The following is a 24,165-nucleotide window of genomic DNA, read 5'->3' as shown; positions in this document are numbered from 1 at the left end:
GTTTTCTATTGTCTAGATTTTGCTGGTTGCACATTTTTGGTGCAGTTTAGCATGCTCCTTCCAATTGGCAGCTGGATCCAGAGAATACATGAGACTCAGGTTTGCATTTCTGGCAAGATTATTGGTGGCGTTTCATAGGATTACAGAAGACACATGATGTCTGGTCATCTCTATTATGTACTCCTAGCTCACACAGAGTCGGACACGACGGAAGCAACTTAGCAGCGGCAGCAGCAGCACCTTTCATGCTAAATGCCTATATCCATCCAATGAGGACTTTTAAATGGTGATAGTCTATCATTCATTCCTAGTTTAAAAAATTAAAGACATCCTCCCCCATCTGTTTAGTTACTCAGTAGTACAGTTCAAGAAAGGCAAGATTACATGTTTGATTTTTCTCTTTTATTGACCACTTTGCTCTGTAATGGATTGGTTTCATATCATCTTCCAAAGATGATCAATTTTTAAATTGTTTCAAAATATCATTATCAATTCATAGATTAATATATTTATGAGTTTTCATCTATTGATAAAAGGGTCAATTACAGTTGACCCTTGCACAACATGGGTTTGAAATACATGGATCCACTCATATACTTTTTTTTTCACTGAATATGCACAATAGCACTCACTACACAAACAATGAATAAGGAGGGCCCACTGTAATGGATTTTCCACTGTTCGGAGGGTTGGTACTCCCAACCCCTGAGCTGTTCGAGGGTTAACTATATTATCATTACTGAAGCTCAAACTGTCCCAACTTTGGCCTGTAGGGGGCCTCTTCCTGGTTGTCCTGTTTAAGTTCTACCAAGCTGTGGTACATATACACAATGGAGTATTACTCAGCCGTTAAAAATAATACATTTGAATCAGTTCTGATGAGATGGATGAAACTGGAGCCGATTATACAGAGTCAAGTAAGCCAGAAAGAAAAACACCAATACAGTATACTAACACATATATGGAATTTAGAAAGATGGCAATGATGACCCTGTATGCAAGACAGCAAAAAAGACACAGATGTGTATAACGGACTTTTGAACTCAGAGGGAGAGGGAGAGGGTGGGATGATTTGGGAGAATGGCATTGTAACAGGTATACTATCATGTAAGAATCGAATCGCCAGTCTATGCCCGACGCAGGATACAGCATGCTTGGGGCTGGTGCATGGGAATGACCCAGAGAGATGTTATGGGGAGGGAGGTGGGAGGGAGGTTCATGTTTGGGAACGCATGTACACTCATGGTGGATTCATGTCAATGTATGGCAAAACCAATACAGTATTGTAAAGTAAAATAAAGTTAAAAAAAAAAAAAGTTCTACTAAGCTGTGTATATGTTAGTTGCTCAATTGAGTCCAATTCTTTATGATCCTATGGACTGTAGCCCATCAGGCTCCTCAGTCCATGGAATTCTCCAGGCAAGAATACCGGAGTAGGTAGCCATTCCCTTCTCCAGGGGATCTTCCTGACCCAGGGATCAAACCCAGGTCTCATGCTTTGCAGGCAGACTCTTTACTGTCTGTAACAATGTATTTAATGTTGTTAATCCATCAGTTCCCAGGATGTTATTTCTCTAGTTACTTTAGTTATCTGAAGTCTGGTCCCTCAAATAATTCCGCAAGAAGTGTTCATAGGACCAATGTTACCTGAGTTCTTACATGCTAATGACAGATTTCCTGTGTTCTTTGCTAGTTACTAGAAAGTTGGTTTTTCTAGATATAAAATTCTTGGCTCATATATTTTTCCCTTGAGTTTCTTAAGTATGTTCCTCCATTTTCATTTGTATAAAGCATTGATATTGAAAAGTCTGATGGTTATTTAATTTTCTTTCTTTTCTAATTCAGTTTTTCTTTTTGTTTAAATGACCAAAAGACTCCGTTTTACTTCAAAGACCAGTAATTTTACCAGGATATTCCATAGTGTTGGAGAGCCCAGGCATTAATATACTCTTTCAGTATAGAGATTCACTTTTTCTTTTTTTTGGACAGTGGAAAGATTTTTCCCAAAAAAATAATTTTGGAAGTAGAACTGATTAGTTCTCCTTATTTTCTGGCATTTTTATTAATAGTGCTTGTTCTACTTTGGCTTTTTTCTTCATGGACTCATATTTTCCATTTTTTCTTTTCTTTTATGACTATCTTCAATATTTGTCATTTTTCTTGATCCTTTATGTTGCTTTCTTTACTTCTCTTCGAGTTTTTTTTTTTGCTATACAGTATGTTCTCATTAGTTATGTCTTATACACAGTATCAGCAGTGTATATGTATCAATCCCAATCTCCCAATTCAACCCCCTCCACTACCCTCCCCACCCTCTCCCCCACCCCCGCTGCTTTCCTTACATTTGTTCTCTACCTCTGTGTCTCCATTAACTTTTCTTTGAGCTTTAAAGTTCGCCTCTTATTCACCTTCTATTTTTTTAATGGTATTTATGTGCTCTGTTTATTAAGACTAAAATTAATTAGCTTTAACTTTCAAAATTATTTTTCTTTTATTTCTAATTTTTTCCTGAGTTCTATCACCCCAAATACAACAAAGGGGCATACCAATCAGTTGTTAAAGTTACTTGAAAACAGCCAGCACTAGAAGAACACTCTGGCCCTCCTCTTTGTCCCCCTGAAAGCAGGAAATCATCTCCCATGTAAAAAGTAGTCTCCCTGCACCAGGAGGGCCAGAGACACCTTATCATGGAAAGAGGGACTTCAACACTGAGAAAGCTATGTAAACCATCTGCTTAGATGCTTCACTAATTGGTACCCAAGCCTAAATTTCTCTGCATTATCAGTTCTTCACAACGTTATTTTGCTGGTGTTTGCTTGTCTTAAAGGTACAGAAGCTGCCTGCTTTGGTCACGTCTTTGAGTCTCTCATATGCACAAAATTAACATTAGGTTTTCTCCTGTTAATCTGTCTCAGGTCAATTTAATTATTAGACCAGCCAGAAGAATCTAGAAAAGGAAGAGGTAAATTCTTTTTCCTCTCCAACAATATCTTGCAAGTTTTGTGACTGGTATGGCTTGTTACCACCTAGATTTATTTTGGGGATATCTCACTACCTACTTTTGTTGTAAATATTATCCAGAGGTTTGGTATTGCTGTGTATCTGCTGTGTCTCTTTTTATGTAACTACTTTACTAACGGGAAGAAAACGGCAAAGGCAAATAGACTGAAAAACTCTGAAGCCACTGCTACCACCATCTCCTCCCAATCCTTCTGGATTGATTTGTAACAATTATGTAAGAACTCAAATATTCAAACAAGGACTGTCATTCAAACTGTCATTTTTGGAAATCTAACGAAGGTGAGTCACTGTGACAAACATTTTAAAATTGAACCTACATAGACAAGTGGGTACTTATGTTTTCTTTCACTACTATGCTGCTATTAAGTAGCAGTGAGATAATAATGAAAACTTATTTGGATAATAACAAGTAATTAGTTCTTGACTTGGTCCCTACCAACTAGTACAAATCAATTATTTAAAATGTGTTGCTGAATTATAAAAGGTAGCCTGCAGTAACTCTCAACCCAAATCCTCAAAACTCCTGTGTAAGCTGGCAGCATGAGATGATTTTTAACTCTTGAATTCTATTTCAGAAAATAAAACTATATTCATTTTAAATCTTCTAAAAATTTATTTGGTCAATTCATAACTTGGGATAGCAGTATTATCTAATTCTTTATCAAATACTCCCAACATCATGTTTTTAACTTAACTACATATATGCATAAGTTATAGGCAGAGGAAGACAGGCTAGAATAAGGAGGAAAATCAAGGTTACATAAGAAACAATATGATCTTTGGCACCTGAATAGAATAATTAAATAATACTATTTAGGTCATGCACAAGTACAAAAACCACTGTTGAACAAGATTCTCATTAGCAACATTTACTTCTTAAATATATAGTCAATAGTCTCAAATGACAGATGCAAAGTGTAAAAAGCACATTGCATTATCATAGGGCTAATCTTAAAGACATTCCAATAGTTTTTTAAAAAGTGAAAAACAACCTCTCAGTTTTGCTTTAAGTTTCAATGATTTCAACAAGTTGAAATTCAGATACACTGAATTTTATAGGTAGGATAAAATTAGTAAGACAAGCTTCAGAGCATTCTCAGTTCTAATGGAAAAATATGAAACTAAAATATTAGCATTAAAAAAATCATCAAGGAGTCAAGAATAAGTAGGGTAAATGAGTCATCCAAACAATAGATTTTGTTCAAATGTCACCTTAAAGGTGAACAACGCGATCTAAATGCACTCAACTTACTGGGATAACAATGTAGACTGGGCAAGAACTATAAAACCACTTAGGATGCTGAGGCCAGAGAAAGCAATGATGCTGCGTTTTTAGCATATTGACAACATCCCAAGTCTCATCTGAAGAAGTAAGACTGCCAGAAACAAACTACACTAACTCAGTGGAGAGCTTTCCAAAGAATGAATCTGCATGTTCTATATTTGATGTTTATAGTCCTACGAATACATTGATGTTGGCAGGAGTAGGGAGGGGTCGACAAAACAACTATTTCTAGTTTTTTTCCTTTGTTCTTTTTGTTTCTTGCCAGTGACATATTGTTTGTAAAGAAAAGAGAGATTTCACTTTTAGCTTTAAAAATAAAACTTTTTCTGTTTTTTTTTTCAGTAGGAAACTGATTTTTCTATACCTCTAAAAACACTGAAAATATGAAATTTAATTTTCCCCATATGTTAACCAATAGTGAGAAGAACATTCTTGAACCTGTTTCTTTAAAAGTAACATATACTTTCTAAAAAAATGCAATACAAGTCTGTTTGAAGTGTTGCTAACTTTTAATAGACTGTTACCGATCTTCCTCTCTTCTCATCAGAAACTCAACATGACTATCAGAACAAACTAGTCCTGTCCAAACCCAGCATGCAAATGAGAATTTTGCCTTGATTCCACTCCCAACAATTTGAATGCTGGAAGTAGCTGATATTTCTGACTTTGCTAGAAATAAAGTTTTACAAATATCCCTTCTCCCTGAGCTAACATGACTCTCAAAACATCTTCCTATCTGGGCTACTGCTTCAGTTCCTGATGTCTGTATTTACCAATGAGTAAGCACTCTATTCACTTTCCCCACTTTCCCAATGTGGATCAGGCCACCATCCACAGATGCACACAGCCTCTATTAATCTTTTATTTATTTTTTCCCTTTTAGCTGTTAGTGTGGATTCTGTGTTTTACTTATGAACACATTCCCTTACATCTTGTTCATAACTGCAATTTCAACCTTTCTCTTTCAGTGAATATTGACGCTCCCATGACAATACCATCTCCCCTACAATCCTTTCCATCCCGGACTATACAATCAAAGAACAAGAATAAAGCAGGTCTGTGCCATTTCTCCCTTAGCCTCAGCCTAAAAAGTAAAGTCGCTCAGTCATGTCTGACTCTTAGTGACCCCATGGACTGCAGCCTACCAGGCTCCTTCATCCATGGGATTTTCCAGGCGAGAGTACTGGAGTGGGTTGCCATTGTCTTCTCCTAAACTGTATATATATTTCTCAAATGTAGATAAATCACTAAATCCATGTCACTGACTTTAAACAAATCACTTACTTTCTCTAAGACTTAGTCTTTTTTAAAAATGAGGATGAATTAGGTATTTTCTTAGACTCTTTCCAGCTTTAATACTCTATAAATACTAAATATAATATCAGGTATGGGCACATTCAGTTTTTGTGTACAAGAATTAACTATGCATATTAGGAAAAGTATGAATCATCCTTGTCCCAAGGAGTGAAAAAGATAGTTGAAAGGGCAAAAACACCAACAGAGAAAGCAATGCAAGATAATACAGAATCAAATACCAAATGGTAAAGCAGGGGCTAGTGGTCAAAACCACAGAATGACCTGTTTCGTTGAGCAAAGGCAAAAAAAAAAAAATTGGGGAAGATTTCTCACACAAAATAAGAGTCATGCTGTTTTCATGAAAAAGTGGGATTTTCAAATGAATGGAGAGATAATAGTAACAAGCATTATATATAGTTTATGTCATACTGTCTGTTTTAGATGAACTCTTTTTGGGCCTCATGAAAGAACTTTAAATGTACAAATCTGGATTATAGAATGGTGGAGAGGAAATAAGCATTTTAAAAAGTCATTTCCTAGCAAAAGAAAAATTCTATTTCATTTCCGTAGATAAATGCTTTACTATCAATTTCATAAAATATCTTCATAAATTAGGATAGTTAATTCATACAGTATTAGTCATTCTACATCTAAAGACAATAGATAGATAATACAGTATTTTTTCAAGATACATTTGAAAAAAATATTTTTTGAGCTTTGATGGTTTAAAATAAGGCTTATAAGCTTTGGAAAGCTTTTACCAACAGAAACATTCAGATTCAGCTGAAAAAGAAACTTGAATGGGAAAGAAATCAAGTCAGTAATATGACTAGGGCATTTTCCTAACCATAAGCAGAGATGCACTATAAGAAATGCCAACATCAGGATTTATACGGAAAGGTCTAATCCATTTAACATTTAAGTGGTGCTTACTATGACTGTATTGAAAAATTCACATTTGAGTTCATTTTATAAGGCAGAGATCAGATGAGTTGACGGAACACTGGATAAAAGAAAAATATACCAAAAATGAATAAAGCTCACTGAAAGAAAAAGAAATTTTAGAAAGCAGTTAAATCAAATAAGTCATTACTATTTGAATTTAATAGTATGTCTTTTAAAGACTCAATTTATATATATATATATGTATATATATATATATATATATATATATATTTTAGTCATTTTATCAAAAGTTGTGGGGTCAAATGCAGAAAATAACCTGCCCTAAGAGGTGAATGATGAGTAGGGTGCTGATTAATATTGCTATGCAAACTTCAGAAAGGGGCAAAAAACCCTCCCAGAACACATCTTCAAAAAGGAAGCCATCCTATACAATGCAGGGCAAGCTGTACTCTTAGGCATAATAACAGTGATTTTGCAAAGAGTAGGTAACAAGAAGAGATTTGGGTAACTTAGATTTTATCCTAAAATGATAGCCAGAGAGTAAAATTCATCAGTGCATCCGTGGTTCTCAAGCTCACCCCACTGACCACAGATTGATGCTGAAGAGCCATAGATTTTAAATTGTAGGTGTTTCTCAAAATCATTATGAATTGTTATTATGAATCATTATGAAGGCCAAAATAAATAGTAATTTTAGACACCTTTACTGAATTCATTGTTGTTGTTTAGTCTCTAAGTCATGTCTGACTCTTTTGTGACTCCATGGACTGTAGCCCACCAGCATCCTCTGTCAATGGGATTCTCCAGGCAAGAATACCAGAGGGGGTTGCCATTTCCTTCTCCAGGGGATCATTCCAACCCAGAGATGGAACCTGGGTCTCCTGCGTTGGCAGGCAGATTCTTTACTGCCGAGCCACTGGGGAAGCCTTACTGACTTTGTTGTTGTTCAGTCAATCAGTGGTGTCTGACTCTTTGCAACCCCATGGACTATAGCAACCCAGGCTTCCCTGTCCTTCACCATCACCTGGAACTTGATCAAATTCATGTCCATTGAGTTGATGCCATTCAACCATATCATCCTCTCTCACCCCCTTCTCCTCCTGCCTTCAATCTTTCCCAGCATCAGGGTCTTTTATAATGAGTCAGCTCTTTGCATCAGGTGGCCAAGTACTGGAGCTTCAGCTTCAGCATCAGTGCTTCCAATGAATACTCAGGACTGATTTCCTTTAGGATTGATTGGTTTGATTTTCTTGCCATCGAAGGGACTCTCAAGAGTCTTCTCCAACACTACAGTTCAAAAGCATCAATTCTTCCATGCTCAGCCTTCTTTATGGTCCAACTCTCACATCTATACGTGACTACAGGAAAAACTACATCTTTGACTATACAGATCTTTGTTAGCAAAGTAACGTCTCTGCTTTTCAAAATGCTGTCTACCGACTTTATACATCTTAAAATGTGTAGTCACTTTTATACATCTTTAATGTATATTTACTTTATGATTTTTCCCATGTTGACATTAGTTCTTTATAATCAGTTTCCAAAATTTCTAGCTGTAATTATGCAAATTTCACTATATGTGCTGTGCTGTGCTTAGTTGCTTCAGCCATGTCCAACTCTTTGTGGTCCTATGGACTGTAGCCCTCCAGACTACTCTGTTCATGGAATTCGCCAGGCAAGAATCCTGGAGTGGGTTGTCATGCCCTCCTCCAGGGGATCTTCCCAACCTAGGGATCGAACCCAGGTCTCCCACATTGCAGGTAGATTCTTTACCATCTTAGCCACAAAGGAAACCCAAGAATACTAGGTTGGGTAGCCTATCCCTTCTTCAGCAGATCTTCCCAACCCAGGAATCGAACTGGGGTCTCCTGCACTGCAGGTGGATTCTCTACCAGCTGAGTCACCAGGTAAGTCCTTCAATATATATTTCACCCCAATCCAGACACCTTGTAGTGACCAGCAGGGGTCTGCACAGGCTGATAACTGCATTTCTCTTTAACCTCATCTCTTACCTTTCTCATTCTCTCTTTTGTGAAGGGAGAAATTCACTCTTTGTGAAACTCAACTGAGTTTTTTTCTGTTCCTAGTCTTTTTGTTCTCACCTCCTTCCCAAACCCAGGGCCAGGTCTGTGGCAGTGTGACCTGTGCAGCTACAAAGGGGTTCACACTCAGTCAGAGTCTCCCTGAGCTTGGCTTAATGCTCTACTGTTACCATCTTGAAAGTCTTAGCAAATTTTTAGCAAGGGGCCCCACATGTTTACTTTGCTCTGGGCACTTCAAATAGCCAGTGCTACCTACCACACTCCCCTTGGGCAATAATATACTCCATTTTCTTCTATGCTCCAGTCATGCCAACCTCTTTCCAAAATACCCTTTGATACCAGCTATTTACACATCCAATTCTTTCTCATCCTTTAGTTGAGCTCAGCTAAAACACTAATTTCCCCAAAAGACCGTCTGTGATTTCTTTATCTAAAGTGCCTCCTCTAATCTTCTACCTCATTATCCATTTATTTCTTTCGAGGCACTTACTGCAATCTGTAATGATCTCATTTATTTGTTTCCTTGTTCTCTGTCACATATCTTCTCCTCCTGAACAGAAAGGAGTAGGAGAGTCAGTGATCTTGTCTATCTTGGGAGTACACTGATGAATTATCAGAGCTAAAAATAGCATCTGACACATGGCAAGTCCTCAATATTTATTTGTTGAGTGAATGAGCATGCTAATCATAATAATAAATGGTGCTTCATAGATTTTCTCGGCATTTTTTTCTAAAATTATTATGCACTGCATCCCATCTATTATAATTCAGCAACATTCTAGAGGTTTTTTTCTCCACATATATGGTACCTATTTATCTGACATAAGATACCTAAGAATGTGAGTGAGATTTATGTGTGTATATTTTATAAGTATTGCTGCCTTTCTGTCAATTTATGACCCAAAAAGTAACTCAATTCCCTAAGCCAAAGAAAATGTACAACTCTATGAATAAATTTTGGTTCACTATTTGGAAAGAAGCTGAGAAATAGTTATTGACGGGAAAAGAAGATTACGTCCGAAAAAAAATATCTTAGATCAAAGGAACAACAGGAATCAGTATCCAATACCAGTGAAGCATTAACAAAGTGTTATAACAATGTAAAGTGGTGAAAGGATTAGTTGCTCAGTTGTGTCTGACTCTTAGTGACTCCATGGACCCACCAGGCTCCTCTACCATGGGATTCTCCAGGCAAGAATACCGGAGTGAGCTGCCATGCCTTTCTCCAGGAGATCTTCTCAACCTAGGAACTGAACGTGGGCCTCCCATGCTGCAGGCAGATTCTTTACTATCTGAGCCACCAGGGGAGCCCAATGTAAAGTTGTATAAACTTCTTCTGGAAAATAACTAGACATGAAGTATTTTGGCCACTGACTCAGATCATCTACTTATAAGTGCTTTATTCTATAGAAATGTAATTTATGTAATATATGGAAAGTTATTTTCACAATGATATTTATGAGTGTTGCTTATAATATCAGAAAATTGAAAACGAACTAAAGGTTGAAACCTAACGGAATGGTAAAATAAATTATAATAATTCACTCCCATATTCTGTAACTACGAAAATTATACTGCATGATAATATGTGGGAATACTTATTATATAAGATGTTCAGTGAAAAAAGCAGTATCAAAATTATAGAAATATGAAAATAAATAAAGTCTTAAAATCAGAGATATAGAAGGATATTGCAAGGTAGTTTATTCAGCAGCTAGATTTATGACTTTTTTACTTTCTCCAGTTTTCTACATTTTGTTAATGTAAATACAATGTTTCATCATGTAAACTATTTTAAATATGTCTAAAAAAACAACTTCTCATTACAGTATCATTTTCAATGTAGGTTAGTGTAAGCTCTTAAAAGAGTTTGCTACTAAGAATGTTAAGCTCAAAATCAAAAACATAGATGTAAATAAAATTTAATAAGTTAATTTTTCTGAAAAAAGTATAATTATTCTGTGCTAAAAATTTCAACACAGATGTATTTGCCTAAAACAACAAAAAAATATGGCTAAGCAATTTTGAAAAGGACTTTTTTTTCCAGACAATATTAAAACTGAATAATTTTAGATACTAATTAATGAAAAAGCAGTACTTAAAAAAATGCAAACAATGGTTTAGTACTCACAGGTATACAATATTCCACCATTGGGTAATGCAATTTGTGACCTTTCGCTGTTCGACCCGAAAAAAAGCAACTCTGGCAAACATCATAGTTAAAATGCTTCAGGCTTCTATACCTAGAGAGAAGAAAAGAAAATTCTTTGATTTGTAAACTTATTATATAGTCTAAAACACGTGTGGTAAGGAATTTTACTCATCTGAATCACAATGAAAATAAAAGTTATATTGGCCAGAAATGTAGAATTTGCTGTTGTCGTTTTTTAGCTTCAAATTAGGACAGAAAGAATCTTAAATTTCACAAAAGAAATTAAGGAAACCATCTCCTAAGTGAGGGGAGAAGGCAAATTTTTGTAGTTGAAATCTCTAGATCATATTTTCATCTGTTTCAACATAACAAGATGACAAATATCCATGTCAAAAGATTTTCTATAACGTTTGGATGTGAATGCAAAATGACAAAGGAAAGAGTTATGTTTATTAGCCTGACACATCAAAATTTAAAATATCACCTTTACCGTCAATAAAAAATGAATCTCAAAATTCCCTGACAAAGACTCCTGGTGTGAAAGTTGGCTTAATCTCCATCATGTCAAACTTGGCAGAAGTAACATGAAGTAATCTGATTACTTCTCAGTTAGTATTTAAATGCTACTTCTTGTTTACCAAGTTTGATCTTAAAGGTCTTAGAACATCACCAAATTCTATCAGGGTCATATATACATAAAGACTCATGCAAAATATTATGCATGAACACTTCTCTGACCTATGTAAATAGGAATTCAGAAAGATCTCTGGTTCTGGAGCCAAATAGTATAAATAAGAACTATAAAAAAAAAAAAAAGCTTTGTGTCCTGGCTGTTTGAGGGAATGCTATTTTCAGATAGATGGTACATATCAAGCATACCATTTCTTTAGGAGGCAAACCCCCACAAATGGGAACCAGTGGGAAGGAATAATGGACAAACACTGAAACTACACAAATGGAACAGAAAAAGAGCCTCCTGACACCACTGATAATGGATCACCCTACCTGAATCCAACAATTGGACATTCTTTACAGATGTTGCATTTAGCCTGATGTTTTGCAGTCTCAGCTGCTGCCACGCGATGTAGAACCGGCAGCCAAACCATGGACTGTGGCTCCAGACGCATCCAATCTATAAACTCTTTCACACTTATCTCTGGCTTGTTGTTATTCTGGGCAAGAAATAAGTATGTTAAAAGTGAAGAAAATGTCTCCATTTAAATTGCAGCAACTGTTGCTGCTTCAAACTCTTCTGAAAATCTGTATAGAAGTAAAAGAAGAATTATAGAACCCTTTCCAAGTCACTTAAATCACAAAATATTTAACGTTCATCAAGGAAAAAAATTTTAGAATTGGAAAACAGAAAAAGAAGAAATTGTCATATACAAAGAAGAAAAAACCCCTCAATATCTTAATAGACCCAGATTAAAAAAAAAAAAACAACTCAAAACTCATACAATTCTAGCTGCTCTTCACACAGATACTTTAAAACTATAAAACTCATTCATCTAAGACTGCAAACACTGAGAAAGTAAAGACTCACTGATAAGTTCCCAAACTTGAAAGCCATTGTAAATGCTAAATAAAAGCTGTTATTTCTACAGTTTGCCAGTTTTTCTTATAATTCTCTGATTGTTTTTATGTGATAGAAACAAAACGTTACAGATTAAGTTGAAGACCTAATTTTTACTTGCCACTCTCCCCACAGCATTCACTTTCCTTTTTCTGTAGAAGAAACTGCTATCATACATTTGTATACATTTTTTTGGTCATTTTTATAAATTTTAATTCATATAAATGAATCCATGACCCAAAAAACTGTTATCCCTCTGTTATTTTTCAGTCCTGGTATAACATCACACCAGGAACACATTACCGTGAATATATTTTGCAGGATTTCCAAATGTATTGTGATAAATTGTTTGAAATGTCTTGGTGTCTTTTTAAATCCTAAGACTAAGTAATTTTCACATGTGCAAAGTTTAATTTGTGCTAACATCTATCTTCTGCTGTTGTCAAGGTCATTCTATGAACCAGCACATATGAGAATCATATTTACAATTTTCATTTGGTATTTTTTGTTATCTTTAAAATAACAAACAGGGCCATTATAAAATGTAATAACCCATAACATCAATTCTTCTTAAAGAGATGGTGTAGGCATTTTTCCCTCAGCAGTGACAAATCATTGGATATGCCATGGAAAAATATCTACAGGCTTATAGTTTATGCATATGCATAACATCAATAGTAAGATTCCTAAAATGCTTTTCTATACAGTAAGCATCAAAAAGAAACAAACATGCTTTTCCTGTTTAATAACAGTAACTTAAATCAGTATAAATTTTTATATAAAGGAGAATATACATCATTCTCCTTTTGTACATATGTCTCAAAGGAAACAATGCAATTTCAACAACATCTTAATATTTTTAAAAAATCTTGCCTATAGGAGCTCAGGGCAATTTTATTCATTTATTTAATAAACAACTATTAAGTAGCTATGATGTTCATGACACTGTAGATAATGATACAACAGTGAAAAGACAGAAACAGCTCTTGTTCATGGAGGTTTGTTGTTCATTTGCTAAGTTGTGTCTGACACTTTGAGATCCCATGGACTGTAGCCTGCCAGGCTTATCTGTTCATGGATTTTTCTAGGCTAGAATCCTGAAATGAGTTGCGATTTCCTTCTCCAGGGGATCTTCGCTGATCCAGGGATCAAACCTGTGTCTCTGGCACTGGCAAGTAGATTCTCTGTCACTGAACCACCAGGGAAGCCCTCATGGATCTTGGGTTTATACAGAAGAATAACCCACTAAATCACTAAACAGATAATTATATAATTCAGTATGTAATTATCAATTTTAATGAGCATGTGAAGAAGGCAGAGGAGATTCAGGTGAATATAGCAGGTACACACAGCTTCATCTGAAGGAGTCAGAGGTTTTTCAGAGGATGTGAGATGTAAGGGACGATCTAAAGAAGGAAGAAGGATTAGCAATGAGAAGAGAGTTTGCGGGTAGACGGTAAAGAACATTCTGAACAGAGGGCACATGTCCAAAGAGATCAGCACCAGAATGAAGGAACTAAAACAGCATGACTGGACAACAGACAGCAAGGGGATCAGTGGTGCAAGATGAGGTTGGGGCAAAGGCAAGGCCTAATCACAGCAATCTAGCGGTGCATGGTCAAGATTTGAGGTTTTATCCATTGAGGGACAGTGCGTCTCCTTGAATGGGTTGCTGTATCTTGAATTAAATGTGCTTTAAGAACTAAAATATACACTTCCTGGGATGGTATCCAGCATCTTCCACCACCTGGTTCCAGCCCAAGACCCCTGTTTCATTTCTCAGAACATCCTCAGTACCATTCCTCACACACTCTATACACCAACGATCCTTCAAAAACGTTTACCTGTTGGAAGCAGCTGCGAACACTGGGCTCAATATTACTGCCCCCGAAAGCTGCTACCTCCCCCAGCTGCCGAGGGATCTGGATCGCATCGTGCAGTAACAGGCCGAGCTGCCTCTGGTCGCACATCTCCGTGGGCCCCGCCACTTCCTTAAAGAGATCTACAAGGAAGAGAGGAGGGCGGTTAACTTCCCATACTGATCTTTTAAGTAAAATATACCTTTGGTTGTGTGGGATGAACGATGCAGACTGAAAAAAAAAAAAAAAACCTCATGGGGACATGGATTACATTACTTGTCTCCTGAACTCTGACAACTTTGATATTCTGTATAGTTGTAATCAGGAACTGGTTAAGAACAAGTTTCCTAAAACAATCTACTGTAGTATATAAGTATATATGAACAGACCAATAAATATAAATTTCCTTTTTAAATGGCCAATGTATGCACGTGGATTCATTCAATGGTCTCAAATAGGTTTCCCTTCTTATTGAAAAAGAGACAGCTAAAACCAAGTTTTCTTTATGACTTGTCAAAGGAATGAATGTACCTGAAGTAGCAAATCTCTTAAGTTTTAAAAGATTTGTTCATCAACTTTTTGCGTTCACTTCTAAATTCAGTATTTATTAAACACAGATATTTCAATTTCTTTTAAAGTTTCTAGACTCACATCTACTTTGCAAAAGAAACTTTGAACAGTGCAAGGAATTGTCTGTTTTTTAAGTTTTTTTAGACCCAATCAGACTCTCATTCCTTATTAGTGATAAAAATTATTTTTGTTTTACTTCACTTTATGTCACAAACTACATTAATTCCAATGTAAAGGACTTAAGAAAAATACATACTATCATAGTTCTTAGGCTTTTCTATTCATTTAAAAATGTTTAAAAAATATTTTTAATTCAGTAAAATAAAAGCTTTTCTCCCTCCCAGTATTGGCTTATCTTCATCACTTGTAATATTTTGAAGAATAAAGTTGTTACCATATTTCCAGCAACAAAGTTAGCATACTTAAAAAAGTTACTTTTGGAGTAGGGAGAAATTTCACATAAAAACAATCCACTTCATTATAGAAACTAATGCTTTTTGGAAAGAAATTTTCAAGTTCTAAAAATTCAAAATTGTACAGATTCTAAATAGTTTTCATATGAAGTTTTCCAAGAATAGGAGAAAGGAGAGTAATTATTTTTTGGATCCTAAAAACCATTTTCAAAAAACACCTGATAAATGAGTATCAGATCAAAATGTATCATTCCTCTGCCCTCCCCCCCTTTTTAAAGAGAATAAGGATAGATTTAACACTGTCAACAGTGAATTTTCAAGCAAATAAACCAAGCTCAGTGATATTGACACAGTAATTATAATGAAATATGACTTTAATTAAAAGCATACATATGGAAAGCAAATTCAATTAAAATAAATTTAATTGTTATCATTTGTTCACTTAGATTTGGTTAGAGTTTACTTGTTTCTTCTCATTTGTTAAAAATAAGACCATTCTAGCCAAAATTATTTATCCAGAGTTCTTATTTTTAATTGAAAGATAATTGCTTTACAGAATTCTGTTGGCTTCTGCCAAACATCAACATGAAACTCTAACTGTTTGCAGCTGACATGATACAATACATAGAAAACCCTAAAGATACTATCAGAAAATTACTGGAGCTAATCAGCGAATTTAGCAAAGCTGTAGGATACAAAATCAATACACAGGAATCACTTGCATTTCTATATGCTAAAACAATGAAAACTCAGAAAGAGAAGTTAAGGAATCAATCCCATTCATAATTGCAACAAAAAAAATATTTAGAAATAAACCTACCTAAGGAGACAAAAGAACTGTACACAGAAGACTATAGGATACTGATGAAAGAAATCAAAGACAACATAAACAGATGGACAGATATTTCATGCTCCTGAGTTGGGAGAATTAATACTGTGAAAATGGCTATACTACCAAATGCAGCCTATAGATTCAATATGATCCTTATCGAATTACCAATGGCATTTCTCACAGAACTAGAACAAAAAATTTCACAACTCATATGGAAACACAGAAGAACCCAAATAGCCAATCCTGAGAAAGGAGAATGGAGCTGGAGGAACCAACCTTCCTGATTTCAGACTTTGCTACAAAGCTACAGTCATCAAGACAGTATGGTACTGGAACAAAAACAGAAATATATATGCCAATGGAATAAGATAGAACCTAATAGAACTTAAAAGCTTGTGCACAGCAAAGGAAACTATAAACAAGATAAAAAGACAACCCTCAGAATGGGAGAAAACAATAGCAAATGAAACAACTGACAAAGGATTACTTTCTAAAATATACAAGCAGCTCATACAAGTCAATATCAGAAAAACAAACAGTCCAATCAAAAAGTGGGGAAAAGACCTAAACAGACATTTCTCCAAAGAATACATACAATGGCTAACACACACATGAAAAGATACTCAACATTGCTCATTATTAGAGAAAGGAAACCAAAACTACAATGAGATATCATCACACAATTAGAATTAGAATGCCCACCATCAAAAAGTCCACAAATAATAAATGCTGGAGAGGGTGTGGAGAAAAGGGAACGCTCTTGCACTGTAGGTGGGAATGTAAACTGATACAGCCACTATGGAAGACAGGACGAAGAGTCCTTTAAAAACTAGGAATAAAATTACCATATGACCCAGAATTATTATAATTCTCAGAGTAAACCTGTTCCTGGGATGAGGCCTCTGAAATCAATACAGAGTTGATGCATACATGTAATAATAATAATCTCTAGAGAGACGTGCACATGTTCAGCAAGATCCATCCTGCCCACCTTTCCCCTCTTGAGGAAGACTGCTACACTACTATGCCACTAGTAAGGTAAAACTACACACAAAACAGAAACGATTTCCTAACATTCCGACATATTTCTGAATTCTCATAGAAATTCACATTTGGATGTTACAGTCAGATACAACAAGGAGTGTCAGGATGTGGGGATGGATCATAGGAAAGTCTCAGTCTAAATATAAATACGCAAAAAAGAGATGCAAAAGGCCATTTGAAAGCATCTTTGTAAAATGTGCTCTGATGAGGCCAGGAAACCACTGAGCTATAAGCAAGAAGGCCAAGGTGCTGTTAGAACCTAATCAAGCGACATTCTCAGGAAGTCACAAAGAGAAAGAGGGTGTCACCGGGGTAGACACCCTGACATGAACCGTTGCAAAATCAATGTTCAGATGGATACCAATTCACCCAGAAGAGCAGCTCTGCCCCTGAGTTTGGAGAACAAATTGTCCTGAATATTAATTCCAACAAAGAAAATAATAATGAGAAAGTGTTCTGATATCACTGGGAAAATCACAACTGGAATCAGAGTTGCTAAGGACCTCAAAGTAAAAAACAAACAAAAAACCCCAGAATATTCTGAGTCTCAATACTCTCAAGAAAGATTTAAAGATTTCAACCCAAAAATTTCTTATTTAATTTCTAAATGGCACGTGCATGTATGCTGTGTGGCTTCAGCTGTGTCCAACTCTTTGTGACCCCATGGACTGTAGCCCACCAGGCTCCTCTGTCCATGGGATTCTCCAGGCAAGAATACGGGAGTGGGTTGCCATGCCCCACTCCAGGTGATTTCCTGACCCAGGGATTGAACTCGCGTCTCTTATTTCTCCTGCATTGACAGGTGGGTTCTTTACTACTAGTGCCACCTGGGAAGCCCCCTAAATGGCATACGTCATGGATTAAATTAAATATCAGAGGTTTTCATTGCAGGGCTTCCTCTTCCCCTGCCACAATCTGAAACTTTAATGTTGAATTATACAGAGTATTAAGTTTACCGATATTTGTGGAAAGTGTGTCCACTGTAGTTCGAGTGTATGAGTACATGTATGCTGAAATACCTCCTCATTTGAAAGAGTATACATTTCAGAAGTATGTGTAGATAAGAGATTTTTTTATATTGCATAGAATTTGGTGTCTGCTCTAAACCTACAGACACCATGTTGTAACTCTTTTGGCCTTAGATGACTCTCATAATCAGCTTGAAAAATAAAGGGAGGAGGAGGAATGGTTGATCTAGAAAAATAGATCACCATTACATTTTAATAGTATTCATGATAAACTCTGCAGTTGTATTTACACTCTTTTCAGAGTAGGTTGAGCCCCATGACATAACTGTAACTTTTCAACAAACCCTAAATTCTTTCAGGAACACATGAAAACAGCAAATCACAGTTGATTTTAAAAAGTCCGTTTCTAATCTGATACACTGATGATTTCATTAACATTTTTCTTTCTCACTCATTATAGTAACAACATTTTTAGCTTTGAAAATGATATCTTTTGACAATTATGATGCTGAAGACAATTTAAATTCTAGATAAAGTGCCACCATGCAAAAGTCTGGGTAAAGATTTTTTCTGCATGGTTTACTGAGTTCTGACTCCATCAAGGCACCTCACCTCCTGATCCTACAATCAGCTTTTCATCATACAGATCCACAGCTCTTTTCATTGGCATTCTTGTCAAACTGTGTAAGAACAAGCCGTCATGATCTAGCCCTGGAATTCAAAATCAAACCACCTCACAGCTGTCCCAAAAAATAGATGTATTTTAAAATGTATTCATGTTCAGTGAAGATACAAAACTAAAATTATAGAAGCTGAGGTCAAGTATTCTCTTGTCTGTGGTATCTCCCATTCATGAAACATCCCCCTCTCCCTCTCTCTCGAAAGCATGGATAGATGTATCTGTACAGAATCACATGAGGCTATGCAAGACATAATCAAGTCACTCATATTTTATGGATTTAATTAAATTTAAAAATTTATAGGAATTAAGAGTTTGGAGACATAGCACTATTTACCACCATTTATTCAACAACTACTATTTTAGGTAATTACTTTCAAAGCAAGAATTATTAGTTTCACTCTTCAGTTGAAGATTTGCTAACTTTCAGCTTCCTGAAATGTGAAATGGAAGTATTCCTACTACCTCTTAGCTGTTGGTATTCAGTGGAATCACCCAGCCACTAAGTGGTAGAGCTGAGATTTGAAGGCAGGTCTTCCTGGCTCCTAAGCCTGTTCATTTACAAATGCCAAGATGCTGACCTTTATTAACTGCTAGTTAAAAAGTCACCACTGACTTATTTGCTGAATAAAAACAAATATAACAAAAAAATTTTTTAATGTTCCACTTTTAATTTTTTCACACTATAAAATATAATTATTTGTCTCACTGTAACTATCTATAACAGTTATAGTCCATCCTGATTCTCTTAAGCATTGGAAATATATGGAAATAGAAAAGGCTGTAGCTTTAGAGGCAGAAAAATCTACAATCTAATTCTAGCTCCACAGTCAGTGTCTCTGAAGCCTTAACTAGATTTTTAACCCATCCCCAGCATGATTTTTTTTTTTTTCAGCTAGAAGATGGACACCACAATGCCTATATTATGGGACAATCATTCAAAGAATTAAATGAGATATAATCTGTAGTTGGTTCTTATTCTATCAAGGCACCTCACATCTTGATCCTATAAATCAGTTTTCTATTTCATAGAAATCCACATCACTTTGCACCGATACCCTTTGTTTAGCCTAGTACATGTATAGTCAAGGATTTTTTAAAAATGGGAACCGTTATTACTAGCAAATCACAAAAGTAAATATACAATAAGTTATTATTATTACTAAAAACAGTACTGGTGGAGGAAAAGTCTTACATACATCTGTATTTTTCTTCTAACAGGCCTTTGGAGAGAGCAATCAATCCAATCTTCAGACTCTGCACTCTTATTTTTCCAGTCCGGCCCCTGAAATTGTAAGAATCTCAATGTGTTAGATGTCTTTAAAACTGCATAGATATGTTAATTATTCCTGGATGTCTATTTTCTTGAGGGTAAACCATAAAAAAGCTGCATCTTAATGCAACTTTCTATTCAATTTTATTAATTACCCTTAAGTCCATACCATAAGTTCATGACAAATTGTAACAGTATATTTGACTTAGTCTGGAAACAATATACAGCCTAAAATCACTTTACACAACATATGAACTAGAAAGAACAAAATAGAGCAAAATCAAAGTGCTAATTATAAAGCTAAAAAGATTTCATTTTTATAAACACTGAATTAAAATTTGTTAATAATTATATATGCAATATACAAAATAGCTACTGATATATATAATATGCATGTGGCAATATAGTATCAAAAGGGATAATGATGTATCTAAAAACATGTAAAAAACCTGACTGGAAAATTAGCTCTATATTGAGGGTTTATAACTTGTTGAATACTTAAAACACGTGGTCTTCATTGTTTTTTTTTAAGCTCTGTCAATGTGGTTTCTATAAATTACTACTGCAGTTATAGTAGTCAATGATCTTAAACACACAGGTGTGCAATCTTTATTTGGGGAAGTATCAAATTACAATTAAATACAAAATGTATTTAATTAACCCTAGGAAATAGCTTCATATTATACCAAAGAGAGACCATTTCAATTTAACATATACTTTGACTAGAAGAATAACTTTATTTTATGTTTAAAAGCACGGAGTTTTATTTTTTTTTTTGTTAAAGAATTTTAACAAAAGTTAAAATCTTTTGTTAAAGTTGTATTTATTCTTTTGTTAAAGAATAAATGAGTTGTTTTATCAGATGTCATGCTGTACTGGATCTTGGGGCTGTGGAAGGGAAAATGCAGAAGCTACAAATACTAATAACACATGATCCTTGCTGTGAAATAACACACAGTCTCAAAAAAATAAAGATATAAAGACTGCTATCTTTACTATTCCATATAAACAGGATCAGTCTCCAATTTCAGTTTTTATTGTGAATTTTCCATACATAAGTACAACACATTCAAAACCTATAACTAAATGTTTACATAATTATATGAGTACATAAAATGTAGTAATTCATAACATTTAAAAACATATAAATATTTGTCTCATTTAATTTTAGGTAGTCTTATTGTCAAACTGGACTTAAGTCTGGCTTATTGATATTTTTATTATTAACGCTAATTGATATCTTTCCTTCTCAAATTATAAATATTCAAGTAAGTTTCTGTATTCACACTATGACATATAAAGTATAAAATAAGTTTATAAAAAGGAAAACATGCTTAAGGATTAGTAAAATGTTATTTTCAAATAGTCCCTTGTGGAAATTCCTTGACTGTCCAGTGGTTAGGACTCTGTACTTTCACAGACGAGGACCCAGATTCAATCCCTGGTTGGGGAACTAAGAGTCTGCAAACTGTAGGGGACAGCAAAAAAAAAAAAAAAAAGAAGTCCTCTGATAGCCTACACTTTATAATTTTAATCATACCCAACAAACATACTGAACCCTTGCTATACATGTGTACAACATTCAGAACTGACCTATGAAATAACTAATACTTAAATTTTAAAATAAATATACCCATTATAAGCAGAAATCTACTATATACACATGCCAGTTTCTCACAATGATAGAAATACAGGTTTCAAATTAGCCTTAAACTGAGCCCTGCTATGAAGTGTGTTTCTACCGCATATTTTTAAGTTCTTTCCTAAATATCACATGAAAAGAAGACTGTGTCTGTTTTTTAGCCTCCAAAACTCAGGAAATTATATTCTCTGGACAATAGACTTGCAGAAAATAACAAAATGCTGTGCAAATGGACTAGCACATGAATGTGGCTAAGAACAAAGTAAGCCCTTAAGTGGAAAAAAAAGATCAAACTCATACATATTGGAGGCTGACCTCCAGTCTATGGTGACAGGACAACAAAGGATCACCATAAGGAGACTATTGAAAATGTCAATCATCCATTCATTGTACCATCAATGATTATGAAGGCTTACTGAGATCCCAGCATTGTTCTGTGTACCATAAGTGTAAGATCCGATTCCTACCCATGACTAGCTGGACAGGTGAGACAAGAAAACAGCTAGAGAATCATCAGGAAATACAAGACCAATCTTGTGCATGGAAATAATCAAATACAAGATCACTGTGGCTGACTAGTCCTTAATGATTGGTGTTTAGCCTAAGTATATTAGCCTCACAACATTTGATAGAGAGGATAAGTCTAAAATCAACATTGAAGACATGACATGGCTGAGCTACCCTGACTAGGAGAAAGCAAATTATCATAGGAAAAGCCCAGACAAGGGGACAGAGGAAAGGGATTTAAGCACTAAAGTCAAGATTCATCAGGTACAGCAAGAACTTGCATCAAGGGTAAATGACTGACAATGTTGCCGAGGTTATATGGAGCCAGATGATAGAGGGCTTTAATATTAAATATGTTGCAGAATTTGAAAGAGAATAGGGAGACAATAAAATTTTTCAGTGAGTAACATAACCCTATATTTCAGTATTTAGTTCCCTTATAGTTTTCATAAATTCTCCTGAAATTAATTCAACCAGAAAGATATATATTATACCTTATAAATAAAATTATATCCACCTTGGATAGTGGGGAAAATGACTTAACAATGCATCAAATGAGATTAATATTTTCTGCAGGGACAAAAATATTTAAACCAAATAATCCAGACTACTGCTTTAAATCTTTATTTAAATGAATTCGATTTCCATTAAATTTAAAAGGAAGATTGTGGAATTAAGACTTTTTAGCCCAGAAAGATCAAGACTGAGTGAGGCTGTGAACACATAAATGGAATCAATCTTATCTTTATAGTTTATAAGGTACTTTCTAAATATATTAGATCATTTGCCCTTCACAATCACTTACGTATGAGAAGCAGAGCAGACAATTTTATCTGTTTTTCATCTGAAAAATTGAGATGCCAAAAATTAAGTGGTTGCCAAGTTGTAAAGCAACCAGAACCTAAAATTTGAATTCTTATCCTCCACAACAGAAGAAAATAGACTTTTTTTCCAGACAATTTAGAATATTAGAAGGTGGCACATGTTAAAAGCTGAAAGAAACAGCAAACAATATAATTTATAAAGTCCCATTTTTCTTAGATATGGCAGTATAGTAGGAAAAATCAAGTGATCATCAAAAAACCTGGATACTAGTTACATACCTACCACTAATATACAGTAGGTAGCTGTGGATAAATTATCTTATCTCATTGGGTCAGTTTCTCAATCAGTAAAACGAGGACAGAATGGAAGATCCTTGAAGTCCTTCTGCTTCCAGAATTCTAGGACCTTCTGTGTGTGCATCATTTGTTATTTCAAGAGCTGGTTGAATATATTTCAAGAGCTGAAAATACAAGGTCTTGTTGCAACATGCTACACAAAGCAATGCAGTTATATATATATATCCATAGTTAATAGCTGAATGTCAGATTAACTGAATGAAGAGAAGAGCTTGGTCATGATACCATTTCCAAGGTTCAGAGACTTTTTAGGGGTCCACAATATCCTGGTGCATTGGATGCAGTAGGTCACAGTTTTATCAGTTTCTCAAAGGAAACTAATGACTTGAAAACAGCTAATAACTCTTGTTTGAAGTGAAGTGAAAGTCACTTACTCATGTCTGACTTTTTATGACCCCATGGCCTATACAGTCCATGGAATTCTCCAGGCCAGAATACTGCAGTGGGTAGCCTTTCCCTTCTTCAGGGGATCTTCGCAATCCAGGGATTGAATCTAGGTCTTCAGTATTGCAGGAGGATTTTTTACCAGCTGAGCCACAAAGGAAACCCAATATCTCTTATTTAGATAAATGAATAAGTCATAGTTGCTACAGAAATTTGGATAATTAACTCTGGCCATCTGAGACTACCATCAGAGGAGTAACTCTTTTTTCCTTAGGTGAATTAGCGGCGTTTCTCTTCAAAATGGAAAACTCAGCTGAACGGCCACTGCTCTATCCAGCATGGTTGTTGCAGTTTCTTTGGCATGCTGCTGTTGTTCAGTAGTTTAGTCATGCCCATCTCTTTAATGTCTCCTGGAGTTTGCTCAAACTCATGCCCATTGAGTCAGTGATGCCATCCAACCATCTCATCCTCTGTCACCCTCTTCTCTTCCTGCCTTCAATCTTTTTCAGCATCAGGGTCTTTCCCCATGAGTCAGCTC

At 35.3% G+C, this 24,165-nt stretch overlaps 1 protein-coding gene across 29 annotated transcripts in view; it reads right to left on the bottom strand.

Moving 5' to 3' along the window:
• Positions 1–24,165, bottom strand: part of UTRN (utrophin) — a 555,518-nt gene that overhangs the window by 40,330 nt on the left and 491,023 nt on the right. For all 29 annotated transcript variants that reach the window (XM_060419779.1, XM_060419784.1, XM_060419780.1 and 26 more), the window contains 4 exons: positions 19,840–19,925; positions 14,120–14,277; positions 11,708–11,874; positions 10,682–10,793 (listed from right to left, as the gene is read on the bottom strand). In XM_060419779.1, the coding sequence (XP_060275762.1) occupies positions 10,682–10,793; positions 11,708–11,874; positions 14,120–14,277; positions 19,840–19,925 (523 nt within the window). The remainder of the gene's footprint in view (positions 1–10,681; positions 10,794–11,707; positions 11,875–14,119; positions 14,278–19,839; positions 19,926–24,165) is intronic.

Source organism: Ovis aries, chromosome 8 (genome assembly GCF_016772045.2).
Source record: "Ovis aries strain OAR_USU_Benz2616 breed Rambouillet chromosome 8, ARS-UI_Ramb_v3.0, whole genome shotgun sequence".
Taxonomy (NCBI): domain Eukaryota; kingdom Metazoa; phylum Chordata; class Mammalia; order Artiodactyla; family Bovidae; genus Ovis; species Ovis aries.
The sequence above is the reverse complement of the archived record's forward strand: the minus strand, read 5'-3'. Positions and strand labels throughout refer to the sequence as shown.